We start from the raw sequence: 15,328 nt of genomic DNA, 5'->3' as shown, positions 1-15,328 counted from the left end.
GGTGTGCACAGCTCCTTTGGTGCAGCTTTGTTCCAGGCATGTTAACGTAGTGGTAACTTTGGGTACGTTTAGTATTTATACTGGATTTTTTTATCCTGACACGATTTGTCTCATGATCTGAGCCAAAGCAAGCCATACCAGGACCCTCTTAAATTGACATGACTGCTCTTTATGATGAGCTTTTGCAGCTGTAACAACATGGCTTTCACAAAACCCTAGTGTGTGTCTGACAGCGAACTAGATTGTTGTGTTGAAACTGGTTTCCCCTCCAGTACTGCAGATCAGCAAAGATGATGTGACTGCACTTCAGTGTAAAGTAGTATGTCTTATCCAGAATGGGAACTTCAAGGAGGCCCTCAGCGTAATCAACACCCACACTAAAGTGTTAACCAGGTGAGTTGTGTCTTGCTGTACTCCGTGAAATATGAAACTGCAAGTCCTTGAGAAGCTGCTGCAGCTTCAGTGGAGGGGACTGATAGGCAGCAAATAAAGAACAGGAGATGCTGAGAGCCATTGGAATCAGGCTTCTCAGTGTAACACTTGATTTATTCTGGGTGTGAGAGGTGGTCTGGATGAGTTTGAGACAGTCTAACACCTTCCTGTTACTATTGAAGGGATTGTCCCTAGTTTTCACCCACCTTCATGAGCTGATTCTGCTTGTTGATGTGAGTGTGAGCACCATAGCTGGCACAATGGAAGAGGACAGATCTAATGGGGAGCGAAGAGAAGAGGGAGAAGCCCTTGCCAGTGGCAGTGAGCTGTTAGCTTTGTTTGGCTGCCTCATCATACTGCTCCATGGGGTCCTTTTCTTTGCCAACCTGAAGGTGTTGCTTCAGCTTTTGGGGTGGTGCAAGCCCTTTGTGCATGTTCTCAAAATCAGGACCTTGGAGACAACTTGTGTTTGAGAAAAGTCAAGCTTCCCAGTTGTGTCATTAAGCAGACTTTTAATTTTCTTCCTAATAAAGATGCTTTTTGTGCTAGGATGAAAATTGCTAACTAGGATGAAAAATGACTACCCAGTTGTTGCCTCCAACAACTAGGATGAAAATTGCTACCCAAGAACTGTCTGGCAGGAAAATTTTTGTGTTTCATGTACTGCTCTTGTTAAGGAACTTCCCAGAAAAGTGTGTTGTAGTATCAGTGCGATGAATTGTACCCTCATTTATGTTCACATTTGAATGAAACAGAATTATTCACAAATTCCTTCTTTCCTGGGAGGGAAGGGGCTTAATTTCATTTTTTTTAGTTTGTTTTTTCAGTATAGGGTGAGGAGGAGTATTTTCTCTAAATTCAATTGAGTTCTCCCTATAATTTCTTCAGCTTGGCTGTACTGTTTGTCTTTGTGCCTGCAGAGCAGGGAGAGTGGTGGTTCTTGCTCTGTCTTGAAGTTGTCCTGTCCTGCACGGCGGCTGGCCAGCTGCTTTGCTTTATTTCTTAATGCCATTTGTTTGTTTCAGACCCCCCTTAATACTCATCTGGACCGAGATAATGTTAAATAGGCAAAGAAATAGCTGGTGACCAGTGGCACCAGTGATGAACTAAGGGAATCACTGATTTATTTTCCTTTGGCTTAAGTGGGGGTAGGTGGAACATAGCGTTCAAGGCTCTGCTTGTTTGATAATACTTCCCTGCTGATGTGAGCTTGCTTTGAAGCCAATTTTATGTTAACATCAGCAAACCCTTTTGCTACAGTTCTGCTACACTGATATTTCAGAATAGGTTAATGTTGCCACTGACTGATTATCAGACTATCAGGGGGACTGTGTTTTATACCATTTCCTTTCTCTCTCAGAGTCAATTGTCTTTCAAAGTTTGCAGTAACAGTCTTTTGCTGTAATGATATCCCTTCTCCTTAAGAAGGAGTCACATAAAGAAGTTTGGTATTGTTTTACCTTTTAAGCATTTGATTTGCGTAATCAGTAGAGGGAGCAGGATTTGAAATCCCATGTGTCTGGAAACACCAGAAAAAAAGAACCTCCTGTTTTAAGTGAAGTTTTGGTATTCCTTCTCTGTTGAACACAAAGTAGGTTTAAGATATTTTCAGCGCTCAACAGATACATAATTCAGTACTCTGGGATCATTGCTCACCTCTGGTGTTTGGCTCTTGGGGATTGTAGCAGTCTGTGACTAATTGGGGCTGCTTGAACAAATTTGTTCAGGTGGGTGAATGCTGTTGAATGAAGACTACAGTGCATGCTGTCAGCCTTTATGTTGTCCTTGCAGTGATGTTATTGCCTTTGAGAAGGCCTACTGCGAATACAGGCTGAATCGTATTGAAAATGCTCTCAAGACCATTCAGAGTGCCAGTCAGCAGACAGACAAACTGAAGGAGCTGTACGGACAAGTGGTAATTACAAGCTTTTCTTCCTGGTGGGAGTTTCATATGCTGGGTGCCTTGTCCCTCCTCTAGTGTGGGGCAAATACGAGGACAGAATTTCCTTCTCTGCCTTGAAGGTAAGGAGAGGTACAGTTCCCAACTGCTCCAGCTTCTCTGGAGCTTCTGTCACCTGTTGCTGGAGGCAGAGTCGTCATCTTACTGCCGCTGAACCAAAGCAATACATTTGTGACTCCTTCTCCTTTCCTGGGCCTGGCCTGATAATAGCTGAGGGGATGGGGGCTGGAAGAGAGTTGATGAGATTTATTTGTGGTTGAGTCGTCTGCTTGCATTAGATACCTGCCCAGGAATGGTTTGCAGGACCTGACATCTCAGGCATTAGAAGTGAAGTAGAAAATAAATTGCATTTCTTCTCTGGTTTCTCCCTGATTCATCAGAACAGTTTTGTGAAGAGCTGACTGTCTTCTCTTAGCTGTGTGGAAGACCATTCATTTAATCTCTCTTGTAGAGAGGTGACCTAATCTGGAAAAAGGCTGTTTGAGACCAAAACTGTGTAAACTGCTGCTTTTAAATAAGCTGTTTTATGAGTAAGAACTGTGCTGTTTGTGTGCAGGTATCTGGTGTCATTGTGTGAGTCTTTCCAAGTGTAATCTGTAGAGTTAGCCCTTAAAGGTAGATGCAAACGTTAGTCACGTTCAGCTTAAAACAGGATGCTCTGCTGCTGCCTGTCCGTGGGGAGGGAGGAAGGAGGCTGTAGCATATTCAGGGAAATACTATTCTGAAGGCTGATCCCTTCCCCTTCTCAGTTGTACAGGTTGGAGCGTTACGACGATTGTCTGGCTGCGTACAGGGATCTCATCCGCAACTCCCAGGATGAGTATGAGGAAGAGAGAAAAACCAACCTCTCTGCTGTTGTGGCAGCACAAAGCACGTGGGAGAAGGTGATGCCAGTAAGTAAGTGTGTGCATGTACGTGTGTAAGAGCGAGAGCCAAGGAATAAAGGATATGGAATCATAGATATTTAACAGGACAGAAATATGTTCCTGTCTGTTAATGACTTCTGAGTGTGTTGAAGATCACCCAGTGGTTTCCCCTGTATGGAGGAATAAACGCTGTTACTGTTCATGAGTTCTACTTCACCTTTGATCTCTAGGAGACTCGTATTAGTAGATGTCACAGCAGGGCAGGAAGTACATCCATCTGAGCCTGCATTAGGCAGAACACTTGTGGTGACTAACATTTCCTCTGTCCCATGACCCTCTTGCCCAGGGTAAAGCTAACTGCCTGGATCACCCCACCATGCTTGGGATTATTTTTGTTAACAAACAGCATAGATTGTAATGTTCTCATTTTTGCAGAAATCTTTGTCCTTGGAGGTGTGCACAGCATGCTCAGCTTTCTGTTCAGTGCTGTGGATCCACTCTCTAGTTGTCTAGAGTAGTGGTTCTTACCTGCCCTCTTTCAGCAGCTGAAGTAGTCCCCAAGTTTAGGCTGAAGTTGCATTGCTGCTTTGTCAGTTGCCTCTGACTTTGTTTGCAGCTGGCAACTAAGCACCACGCAGCCGTTTGCTCACTCCGCCCCATTGGGATGTGGGAGAGAATCAGAAGGGTAAAAGTGAGAAAACTCGTGGGTTGAGATAAAGACAGTTCAGTAGCTGAAGCAAAAGCTGCGCACAAGCAAAGCAAAACAAGGAATTCATTCACTGCTTCCCATGGACAGGCAGGTGTTCAGCCATCTCCAGGAGGGCAGGGCCCCATCACGTGTAAAAGTTACTTGGGAAGACAAATGCCATCACTCTGAACGTCCCCCCCTTCTTTCTTCTTCCCCCAGCTTTATATGCTGAGCATGACGCCATATGGTGTGGAATATCCCTTTGGTCAGTTGGGGTCAGCTGTCCTGGCTGTGTCCCCTCCCAGCTCCTTGTGCACCCTCAGCCTCCTCGCTGGTGGGGTGGGGTGAGGAGCAGAAAGGGCCTTGACTGTGTGTGAGCCCTGCTCAGTGATAGTGGAAACATCCCTGTGCTATCAACACTGTTTTCAGCACAAATCCAAAACATAGCCCCATAATAGCTAGAAAATTAACTCTGTCCCAGCCAAAACCAGCACAGCAGCATGAGGGAAGATCTTTTGCACTGCGACTTACTTGCCAGGTGTGTGCCCTTTTAAAATTGCCTCTAAATTTATATTGCAAGAAGTAGTTTGAATGTACATGAACAGTATAGTTTGTGTCTGTTGCCTGTCACATCCGAATAGATCAGCTGGTGTTTATGCAGTTACATTTGCTTTTTATGCTAGGAGGATTTGGGCCTTCGAGAAGCTACCTACGAGCTGTGTTATAACAGTGCATGCACATTGATTGGTCAAGGGAAGTTCAATGAAGCAATGAAAAAACTACAGAAAGCAGAAGGTAAAAATATGGTGAGGTGAGAGGGAAGCTTTGTGTGATAGAAGTAGTTACTTGCTCTCTATGGACACACTTAATCAGAGAGAAAGAGGTTTTGAAAATTTAAAAACTGACCAGCACCAGGATTAATTTTAAATTTCCAGATGGTTTCTGACAGAGCTGGTGTTTTTGTAGAAGTGTTCCCCTGCAGCTCTTTTCTAGAGCCATGCAGCATACACCATCTCCTGGCTCTCTCACAGCCCCCTGATTAGTGTTCAATGCCTGTGAGTGGTTTTTTGAAGTAGAAAGTAGACATGAGTGTTATCTCTTCTCATAAGCAAAGATGTTTCATCTGTTCTAACTCCTAGGTTGGTTAGTGTGTATGTATATATATAAACATATACTATAAAAAATCAGAATACTTTGTGGCCTGAATTAGGTATGAAATTAGTATAAGCCAATAAATGAGCGTTTTTGCAAAAAATATTTTTTTCTATGGGGTGGAAGGGGATTTTGTGTGTGTGTGTGGGGCGGGGTGGGGGGGAGATGCCTCGGAGGCAGAATTTGGAAGAATTAGTTTCTTTCTGATCTAATTACTCTTGCAGATAAATAGGTCAGTTGTGTCCTGATTTTGATAATAGAATAGCAGCTCTGCCATACACTGATTTATTAAGCATGTGTAGTTTGAGCTTATGTGCTCTGATAGTAGTCCTTTGGAGAGCAAAACAAGTGATGTTTTGGTGAGGTATATGAGAAACTTGAGAAGTGACTGGTATCTGTACTGAAACCTGATGGAATTGCTGCCCCATAAAAGGGTGGTGTAATCTGAATATTGCAGACTTGCAGCACTTCAGATAGCTCCCAAGATGGTGAGCGGTTGCAGCTGAGTGATTCCTGTGGAAAAGATCAGGAGCTAGGCTTAAGGAAATTTGCTTGGGAGAGAAAATGAATGTATGACTCTGTTCTCAGAACACAGCTCTGGGAGGGACAGTATCTCCTGTGCATTTGATATTTCTTCTGCGTCATCTAGTCTTCTCTCTTGTGCTCAGTCCCATCCATTACCAGATCTGTAGCCTGATGTGCCCTTGTAATGCTGCAGAAGTTTCAGGGATATATGAAAAAAGTGTATGTTCCCCCATGCTTGTAGCCTATTTTTTTTCCTCTAAAGCCTTCTAAATTGTGTTCTTCAATTTGTTTTTTCCTCCTAGAGCTGTGCCGCCAGTCGCTGTCAGAAGACTCTGTAAGTTCTTGATGTTGTCTGGAAAATGTTTGCTTTGCACCAGCATGAATGAGGATGTGGTCATAAAGTGTGCTGCAGGTAGCCAGGTGATCGCCAGAGCTGCCGTGCTCCTTGCACAGTTGCCTATGCTGGTGCAGGCAGGATGGGTACAGGTTGTCTGAAACCTCCCCGAGACCCACACCTGCTGTGGATGAGCACACTGAGTGGGTGGTGGGAAATGCAGGAAACTTGTCATCACTGTTGTTGATTCAGGCAGGGGGTGCAGATTCAGTGCACAAGGTTATCTTCAGATTCTTGGAAGAATCTCAGGGTGAAGCTTTATTTTCTCCTGGTTTAACCCAGATATACTTGTATTTGTGCTGTGGCTACAACCTTCACCTGTGGTAGCTGGGTTACTTTGCTGCTAATACTGCCCCAGAGAATTCATAGACATTTGCCAGCAGAATGCTGAAGCCAGGGGAAGAGAGGTGAGATGACAGCTTTTTTTCCCTTTGCCTTGATTTTCCTTCAGGATGTGACAGAGGAAGACACTGAGGCTGAACTGGCCATTATTCATGGTCAGATGGCTTATATCATGCAACTGCAGGGTCGTACAGAGGATGCTCTACAGCTCTACAATCAAATAATCAAGTTGAAGTAAGGGCTTTTCTAAAACAAATGCTCAGTCTTCTATCTGCAGCGAGGGTACTGTTTAATAACAAAGTGCTTTCTCCTTTTCTTATTTGCAGGCCAACAGATGTAGGACTGCTTGCTGTCATTGCAAATAACATCATCACAATTAACAAGGTATAGAATTACCTTGGCGCTTTCAATGGGGTTACTCAGCCTGCTTCTCTGCTTCTGTGGCGAGAAGGGAGATAACCAGGAAAGACTTTTTCCTAAACACTAGTTAAACCACAGACCCAGAGAGTTTTTCTTCTTCAAGGAATGTAGTGAAATTTTCTCATAATGTGTGATTTCTCCAGGACCAAAATGTCTTTGACTCAAAGAAAAAGGTGAAGCTGACCAATGCAGAAGGTGTTGAGCATAAGCTCTCCAAGAAACAGCTCCAGGCGATTGAATTCAACAAAGCTTTGCTGGCAATGTACACTAACCAGGTAGGGGAAACTGATCTGCAGTAAGTAGCTACAGATTTACTACACAGGAGTTTGACTAGGCAAAAAATGGAAATGCAGCAGTTCTGTGTCAGAAGATAAGGCTGCTTGGTTTAGGCACGTAAGCGAGGAGGAAAAAAACCCGTCATCCCTGAAAGAAGAGACAGCCAATTGTTTAGTGACTTCAGTGTTGCTGGTGGGAGGATGGTGTGGAGATGACTATAAGACAGAAGGGGTATGTGGGGTTCTTAGGTGCATCTGAAGTGCTACTAAGAGGACTTGTTCTTGGTTCTGTGTACTCATTTCAGAGAAGCCATCACTAGCATGTCTTCTTAGATACAACTGGTGTGTTAGCCCCACGTTAAGTGCTTGCAGAGGCTGAGAAAAGTGCATTCTCTCTTCCCACTCCTCAGGCAGATCAGTGCCGCAAGCTGTCAGCAAGCCTGCAGTCGCAGAGCCCTGAGCATCTGCTCCCTGTGCTTATCCAGGCTGCCCAACTGTGTCGTGAGAAGCAGCATGCAAAGGCCGTAGGGCTTCTGCAGGTAGGTTAAGAGAAAATACTCCTTGGGCTAAGCTCCATTTGAACTTGTGCTTGGTGTTCTTGTGTGCTGTTTCCCTTTGTTTTGTCTGGTTTAAATTTCCAGGGGTATCTAGCTGTGCTTATTTTGGTTTGGTTTAATGCTGCTGGAAAACATTTACATGGATCTGAACGATGACACTTTTGAAGGGAAATAGTTCCCTTGCACCTCTGTTTTTTATACTTAGGAAGCTGTAGTAGAATTCTTCTAGGGTAAGCAGTGGTCTCTGCTTGCAAGCAGTTTGCAACAGCCTCCTTTTTGGAGAGAGTAAGTAACCTGTGAGGGAAATCTGAGAGTGTGATGGGCCACTGGCACACTTTGTGGTTCTCCTCTGCTGTGTGCTGAAGCCTGCTTGTGCTGGAAAACTTCCTTTGGCTCTTGCCAGCTTGCTGTGACTGAGTGTGAGAGATGATTCACCAGAGAAGCAGCCTGATGCCCATACATGTGTTGAATTGTTCTTTCCTCTGACTCTCAGGACTTTGCAGACCAGCACCCTGCCAATGCAGCTGAGATCAAACTGACGATGGCCCAGCTAAAAATTGCTCAAGGTATCTATCCAGTGTCCTCCTTTGTTGGGAAGTGTCTGAACATGATAATGGTACAAGGGGTGAGAAAAATAGGCTTTAGGGCAATCTTTGCTGCAGTTACTCTTGTGACAGGGGTGCAGAGCAGAGATGCTTTCAGTCAGGTATTTTATTTATATTTATTTTTATATACATACATATATATATATATATACATACACACACATATATATACACACACACATATATATATATGGCTAAGACAGGATAACGCTCGTAGCTTAATGTCTGGATGTCCAGGCTCCACAGATCCCTGGCAGAGATGCCCACAGTCTTTGTGAATAATGAGGCTGAATCTGTTCTGGGACAGGAGAGTCTTGGGAGCAGTGTGGGGCTCCCTGGTGGTACCATTCCTGTATACAGTCAGGCAATACAGAGTTACTCCTGGAAGAGAACACTCTGCTTGCAAAAGCTTGCTCCAGAAGCCTTGCAGGATGTGGCAAGGTCAGAAAGGTTCTTAGTGTGGAGGCCTGCCCTTTATTCCTGGAAACAGGGGAGGGGTTCTGAGAAGGAGATCCCTATGTCCCCATTGTTTACCTTTGGTTGGAATCTCACTGGCAGAGTGAAGTGTTACCATGACACTCAGAGCATGTTCCTCCCTGTTTCTCTTCTAGGCAGTGTCACCAAAGCCTGCATGATCCTGAGAAGCATAGAAGAACTGCAGCACAAGCCTGGTATGGTAAGCAAAACTCAAGTCTGAACTGTGTGAGGTTTTTCCCTTGTAGCCCAGCTTTGTACTGCCTGCTCCCTGTTGCATGTTTCCTCTGGTTTTCACTCACCTGAGTGTCTGCAGGGAATTTGAGCCCATCTTCCTTGTTTTGGACAAAGGGATTATAACTGGCATCAGGTGGCCTGAACTTAGCCACAGAAGTACTCTGTCTGCAGAGATACTCTCTGCCTATGTTCCCACTCTCTCGTGATCCCTCAGACTTGCGTGTTGCCATGCATAACATGACTGGAGCAGCTGCTTCCCTGGTATGTATGTACTGTTGGGAAGTTTTTGAAGCAGCTTGAGGACAACAGGAATTGGGGAGAAAGTGCCATTATGTTCCATCCCCACAGCATGGCCCCAGTCTGCACGAGTGTCCGCATCTGGTATTCAGAAGAGCTTGATGACCTTGAAAATGCTCAAGTGTACAGTGTAAGCATCTTGAGCAGAGGCTGACTGCTGTAGGTGTTTTTGAACTCCGGGTGTGAATGATCAAAGTAATGCATGGGGGCAGTCAGCAATAGCAGCTCCTTGTCCTGGGTCACCTCTGGCTGTGACTGGGGTGTAGACTAGCAGATGGTGTCTGTCATCTCCTCAGTGCTGATATCTTTTTTCATGGCTGTTGGGATGGAGAATGGGGGGAGAAAAAGGGTTTCTAACGAAACTCGGTCCAGTGGCAAGCAAAGAAAGTGCCAAGACAAGGAAGTTCTTTCTGTGAATGCATTCATAAGCTTGTACCATAGGAGAAAGATCGGTGGGGACATTTCTTTGGAAGGGATCTGGGTAGGAAGGTCTCATGTGGGTATCCTGCCTGTTACCACAGCTGGGTTTTAGGGACAGAGCAGAAAGCTTACATTGACTCTGCATTTAGGAAACCCTGTCACTTAACTGCTGACTCTGGCTATAGACAGCTTGTGTGTGGATCTGCTATAAGCTGCTCTTGAATGTTTGCAGGTGTCTGCATTGGTGACAATGTACAGTCATGAAGAGGACATTGACAGTGCGATCGAGGTCTTCACACAGGCTATCCAGTGGTATCAGCAATTCCAGGCAAGTCAGCCCAGAGCAGCTAACGTGCAAGGATTTATCTTGAGTCTTCACTAGCTAGTCCAACTCAGCTTTTCCTGTCGATGCGTAGCCCCAGCAGCTCATCCAGTTGGGGTTTTGGAGACCCGTGAGCATCTGTTTTGTGAGCGTTTGTTTTATGATTGTTTTGTTATTTCAGATGTGTTGCCAACAGAGAGCAGCAGCTCCTGTCAGGTTAGGAGAGTGGGGGCAATGGGTGACCAAATGTGGCAATTGGGCCTTCTCCCTGGTCAGAAAGCATTGTGGAGCAGCAGGCTGCCTTGTCCCATGCAGCTGGTGCAAAGGTGGTCTGTTTCTGCGTGAGAGGGTGCTAACTCGGTTCTCCTTGGCCAGGTCTCAGGGACATTAAAGCCAGCTAGAGCTGGGCTGCGTGCTGTGATAGTGAGGAACTAATTGTGGCTGCTGTATCTTTCAGCCAAAGTCTCCTGTCCATTTGTCGCTGATAAGGGAAGCTGCCAACTTCAAACTAAAGCACGGCAGGAAGAAGGAAGCAATCAGTGACTTGGAGGAGCTCTGGAAGTGAGTTGGGTGGTTGCTGAACAGGAGGTCCCCACCCAGAGACCTCGGCAAGCTGTCTGGTGTGGGGCAGTGTTTGACAATCCTGGTTGAATTGTAGCCATCCTTCAGAGTTGCTTTTGCACGGGGGCTCCAGTGCAAAGCCGTATTTTTTTTTTTTTTCATTTGGTCTGTAGCTGATGCTGACTTGAAAACCTGGTTGACATGTCCCAGGGGCCTCTTGTGTGCAGTGAAGGGTGCTTTGGGGACTGGTATGCGTAATTTTTTCTAGCGCTGCATAAACCATGGGTGTCAAGGCTTTAGTTTTTATTATGCATGCAATGGGATTTTTTGGGGGGGACTGTTGACTTGCCTTTGCTACTGGGACCTGAGGGCTTTTTGTCTTTCACTGCCTGCTTTGTGATACTGTGGAGATATCTGCACCTCCCTTTGTCCACACCAGTGATGTTTGGGGATGTGCTCAGGAGGAGGCCACAGACTGACATGCCTGTCCCCACAGACAGCAGCTATGCTGCAGCAGCAAGCACTGCCTGGTGATACCCGTCTTTGGGGTGAGTGCGTTCCTTGGTAACTTGGTCCTTTTCTTTTTTGTTTTTCCTACAAAGGCAAAACCCAAAAGATGTGCATACTCTGGCACAGCTCATCTCTGCCTACTCCCTGGTGGACCCCGAAAAAGCTAAAATGTATCCTTTTGATGGTGATACCAGGGCAAAGAAAGAGGCCTTTGGGTGTTGCCCCTTGGATTTCAGCTGTGTGGGGAATTCAGACCTACTGTTGCCTGAAGAAAGGCAAGGAACATCTCCAGAACAGTTACATATCCACCTCAAGTTGTGTGGAGCTACATTATTTCCCTAACTGGTTTGATTGCTGCAGGATCCCAGGACCCTTTTGTCTTTGGCCTTCTCTCTGAGAATTGATAATTTAAGACGAGGTGGAACCAAAAATAGGAGCTCTTCCATCTCTTTTATTGGAATCTTGAACCTGTGGTAGTAGTGCAGGCCTGTGCATGGTAAAACATTTAGCTCTCACTGACCTAAAATACCAGGTTCCCATATTGCTTTTGCCACCCTGAGCAGTTTTCAGAGGACGTTGCTGCTTCTGTCCCCATATCAAAGAAGGAAAAAATGAGGTGGATGGCAATTAAACAGCTCATCCCAGCTTGTGTAGGAAGCTGGTAAGAGAGCTGGAAGTAGCCCCATAGGCCTGTCTGGTGTCTACATTGCCAACAGGCTGAATTTGTTGAAGCTGAAGTTGCCTGTTGCTGTTTGGACAAACTTGGGTGTTTATGTTTTTTGCTTGCTGGTTTGCATCCCTGAACTCTTCCCTTGCAGTCTTAGCAAACACTTGCCTTCCTCGGACACCATGTCACTGAAAGTAGATGTTGATGCGCTGGAGAACTCCCATGGAGCGACCTATGTTCGGAAGAAAGCTGGAAAGCTCACTGGAGACAGCCAGCAGAAGGAGCAAGGGTAAAGTGGGCTGCTGTAGCTCTGGTGCAGTCATCCTTTGGAGTGGCACAAGAACTACACCTGGTGTGGTGGGGCATTGCTGTAGAAGGCAGGCTGTTGGAAGAGGAGCCTTTTGTTTAACTGCAAGGAGCTTCAGGTAGCAGCAGAGCAAGTTTTCAGAGAGATGGGAATGGTTTAGCTTCTTCCAGAGCTAGTTTATAGTTGACTTGTCTGCTGTGTTTGTGCTGTGTCACAGTGGCTGTTTCCCTTTTGCTTTTCAGACAAGGGGATGTGAAGAAGAAGAAGAAAAAAAAGAAGGGTAAGTTGCATTTTCTAGCTGTTGATGTGGCACAGGTCCAGAGAGTTTGCCACGTTGTTCTTCAAGTAGCCAGGCTTGAGCTCCTCAGGAGCTGGAGCCCTTTGTTGGAACTGGGTACCTCTGAACACAGATCTTCATGATGGATTGTTTGGATGGGGCATTTTTCCACAGAAGTGAGAGCAACACCCTGATAGGGTGATGTGGGTTGCTGGGCTCTGCGCTTCCTGGCTATGGACATCCCATGTGTATCCGTTGGTGATGCCTCTCTAGTGTGTTGAGCCCAATCTTACTTCCTGGTGCTGGATGTTCTGCAGGAAAGCTGCCCAAGAACTACGACCCCAAGGTCACTCCCGACCCTGAGCGGTGGCTTCCAATGCGAGAGCGTTCCTACTACCGTGGACGGAAGAAGGGCAAGAAGAAGGATCAGGTTGGCAAGGGGACTCAGGGTTCAACCACAGCTGGCTCCTCGGAACTGTGAGTACCCGTTTTGCAGGGCTTGGTGTGGGGAGTCACTCCTGGGTGCCTGGGAGGCCTGGGTGTGCTGCTTTCCTGTAGCTTTGTCACTGCACCAGCTGTGGGTAGCACAAGTGTAGCTGTACCTTGCCACTTGAACCTTCTACCAGCTGCTCTTCTGAAGATCCCTATAGGATGCTGAAAACCAAAATGATATGATAGGCATGCTTGAAGGTGCCAAGGTGCAAATAAAATGCCCGTAGTTTTTTAATGTGCTTTTCTTAGCTTTGGCAATGAGATTAATTTTGCATGCTTGCTTTAAGCTGTTTGCTTTCAAGTCTTTTGGCAGATGGAGAACCATTAGCCATGATTTGGGAAAATCTAAGTTGATACTTGATTATTTGAGCTGGAATCAGGGTTTACCATTGTGTATGAGGTATGACAGCAAGATAGTGACTTACTAGCATGTGAGAGAAGGAAGGACTTCTAAAATAATAGCAGTGCAAGGCATTGACAGTGCTGTCGGATAGTTTCTCTTGATGCAGCTGTCCCAAAACAGAAGCATGAAAAAAACCTTTTGTGGCACTGTTGATTTTAACAGTGTTTGCGAGGAGTGCTGGCACAAAGATGCCTTTGTGGTTAAGGAGCAAGAAGGGATGTTGGGTTTGGACTGCCTAAGTGTGGGGCTGATAGGCTTCTCGTATGTTGTTGCATGAGCTGCCACCTGTCTATTCAAAAGTTAGCCTTGCTTTTGGTGTTGGGGACTTAGGCTGCCTAGTGAACATCAGTTGAAGGGTGATTGCGCTTTGAGATGTGTTCCCATCATCCGTCAGCCCTTCTATATATGCTGAAGTTTATTTAAGATCTCCTTGCATGAGTGCCCTCCCATACATAATGCTATCCTAATGCTATCTTAGGGGGCAGCTGCTATTTTGCACTGTCAGCTTCCCACAGCAGTGCCACATCTTGCAGGTGGTTGTGAACCCACGTGGTATCTCTTATCTTCCCTGCAGGGATGCCAGCAGGACTGCCAGCAGCCCACCTACCTCCCCTCGGCCCGGCAGTGCTGCAGCTGTATCGGCCACAAGTAATGTCATCCCTCCCAGGCACCAAAAACCTGCTGGTGCCCCGGCCACCAAGAAGAAACAGCAGCAGAAGAAGAAGAAAGGGGCTAAAGGAGGGTGGTAAAAAGCAGGCTGTGTAACCTCCCTCCCTCAAAAGGTGGGAGATGCTGGTTGCAGAATAAACGTCAAAAGCAAGTGCTGGCGAAAGACTCTTGGCATTTGGATCTGTCCTGCCTGTCAGTGGTCTGGGGGAAGATGGGCTGGTATAGGCACCAGGATGTGTCTGCTCACCAAGTCGCCTTCATCACACTTGTCCCCACTGTGACTTAGGGTGTTGCCATCAAACTCAAATGCAGCCCCAAAGAAGTGTGTCCATGTTGCCAGACATTTAAAAGATGTGGAATAATCAAGAACTTGATATGTAGATTTATGCTCCTCCTGCATATGTTAGTTAAGGCCTTTAATGGATTGATCTGACAAAATCTCTGACTGTGCATGATGCGAGTACTGTCTTCGGTGTCTCATCACGGTTAGTCACTGACCACCAAACAGCAGAGGCACAAAGGGTCTTGGAAAACTACATGGGAACTAGATTATATGGGAGAAGATAATGTGAAGGGGGAGAACGGAGCTGTTAGGAGAAAGCTTGGTGAAGTGTCTGGCAGCTGACTCGGTGTCCTCTTTTCTGCAAGCCAGCTGCCTTAGTCAAGTGGGCTTGGCAAGTCAAGAATAAGCTAAAACAAAGTGTCTGGTTGTGTTGGTGGCCTTGCACTTCTCAAGTGGAAGCTGGTGGTGAGATGGAAGACCTGTCTGCTCTCCTAGCACCCCACAGGTAGCCCCCAGGCATCTCTTGAAACTTCTGGTTTGGTCTGAATGTAGCAAAAACATTTTTCCATGCATGGACTTTCAATGGGTAGAAATAAGACCTTAGGGAGAGTTGTCAGGTGTCAGCCCAAAAAGGCAATGGCTTCTGTCTCTGAAAGAATTTAAAGCAAAGGCCTGAAGAGGTGGGGAGCAAGGGGAATGTTACTGTGGCTTAAAAAAATGCCTGAGTCTCCATGGAGTAAAGAAATCTGCTGAGTAGAATCCAGTCTTTATTACCTTGCCAGTACACTGGCAGCATCTGGAAGGGGGCTGAACGTGTGTTGTGCTCTGAGTGAGAAGAAAGAAGAGAGCATGGAGAAAACAGGTTTATGGCTGGCTGGCAGGGTCACTGGCTGCCAAGTGAGTGCTGAATAGCAAGGATTGTTCTGAGTGACGTGCTGGGTGATGGGACTCCTCTGGGCCAGCAGCGGGTGACTACAGGAGAGAGCGCAGTACCCTGCAGCTTCTGGAGTGTGATTTGGAGAGAGGAGATAGCGGAGGAGAAAGCAACTCGGTGTTCTCCATGCGTCTTTGGTCACACCTGGCTGAAACGCTGACCAGAGGGGAACGCTGACTTGCAGCATTGCTGGGGCCGTGACCAGGCTGCTTCCCCCGGCGCTGGCTGCCCGGGTAGAAGCAAGCTGGGAGCAAGTCCC

General features: G+C 46.3%; 1 protein-coding gene across 1 annotated transcript; it reads left to right on the top strand.

The window, feature by feature from the left end:
- Positions 1–272: 272 nt before the first annotated feature.
- On the top strand, positions 273–14,009 carry SRP72 (signal recognition particle 72; the record flags this gene model as incomplete). Its single annotated transcript, XM_010167720.2, has 18 exons — positions 273–393; positions 2,224–2,347; positions 3,142–3,285; positions 4,630–4,741; positions 5,926–5,957; positions 6,469–6,593; positions 6,686–6,743; positions 6,923–7,054; positions 7,465–7,593; positions 8,105–8,177; positions 8,828–8,892; positions 9,877–9,972; positions 10,424–10,527; positions 11,130–11,207; positions 11,856–11,993; positions 12,254–12,291; positions 12,606–12,765; positions 13,758–14,009. Coding segments are annotated over 18 exons (1,904 nt in total), but the record flags the coding sequence as incomplete, so codon positions are not given.
- Between the last annotated feature and the right edge of the window lie 1,319 nt (positions 14,010–15,328).

This window comes from Antrostomus carolinensis, unplaced genomic scaffold (genome assembly GCF_000700745.2).
Source record: "Antrostomus carolinensis isolate BGI_N321 unplaced genomic scaffold, ASM70074v2 scaffold25855, whole genome shotgun sequence".
Lineage (NCBI taxonomy): Eukaryota > Metazoa > Chordata > Aves > Caprimulgiformes > Caprimulgidae > Antrostomus > Antrostomus carolinensis.
This window is presented reverse-complemented; position numbering and strand designations above follow the sequence as displayed.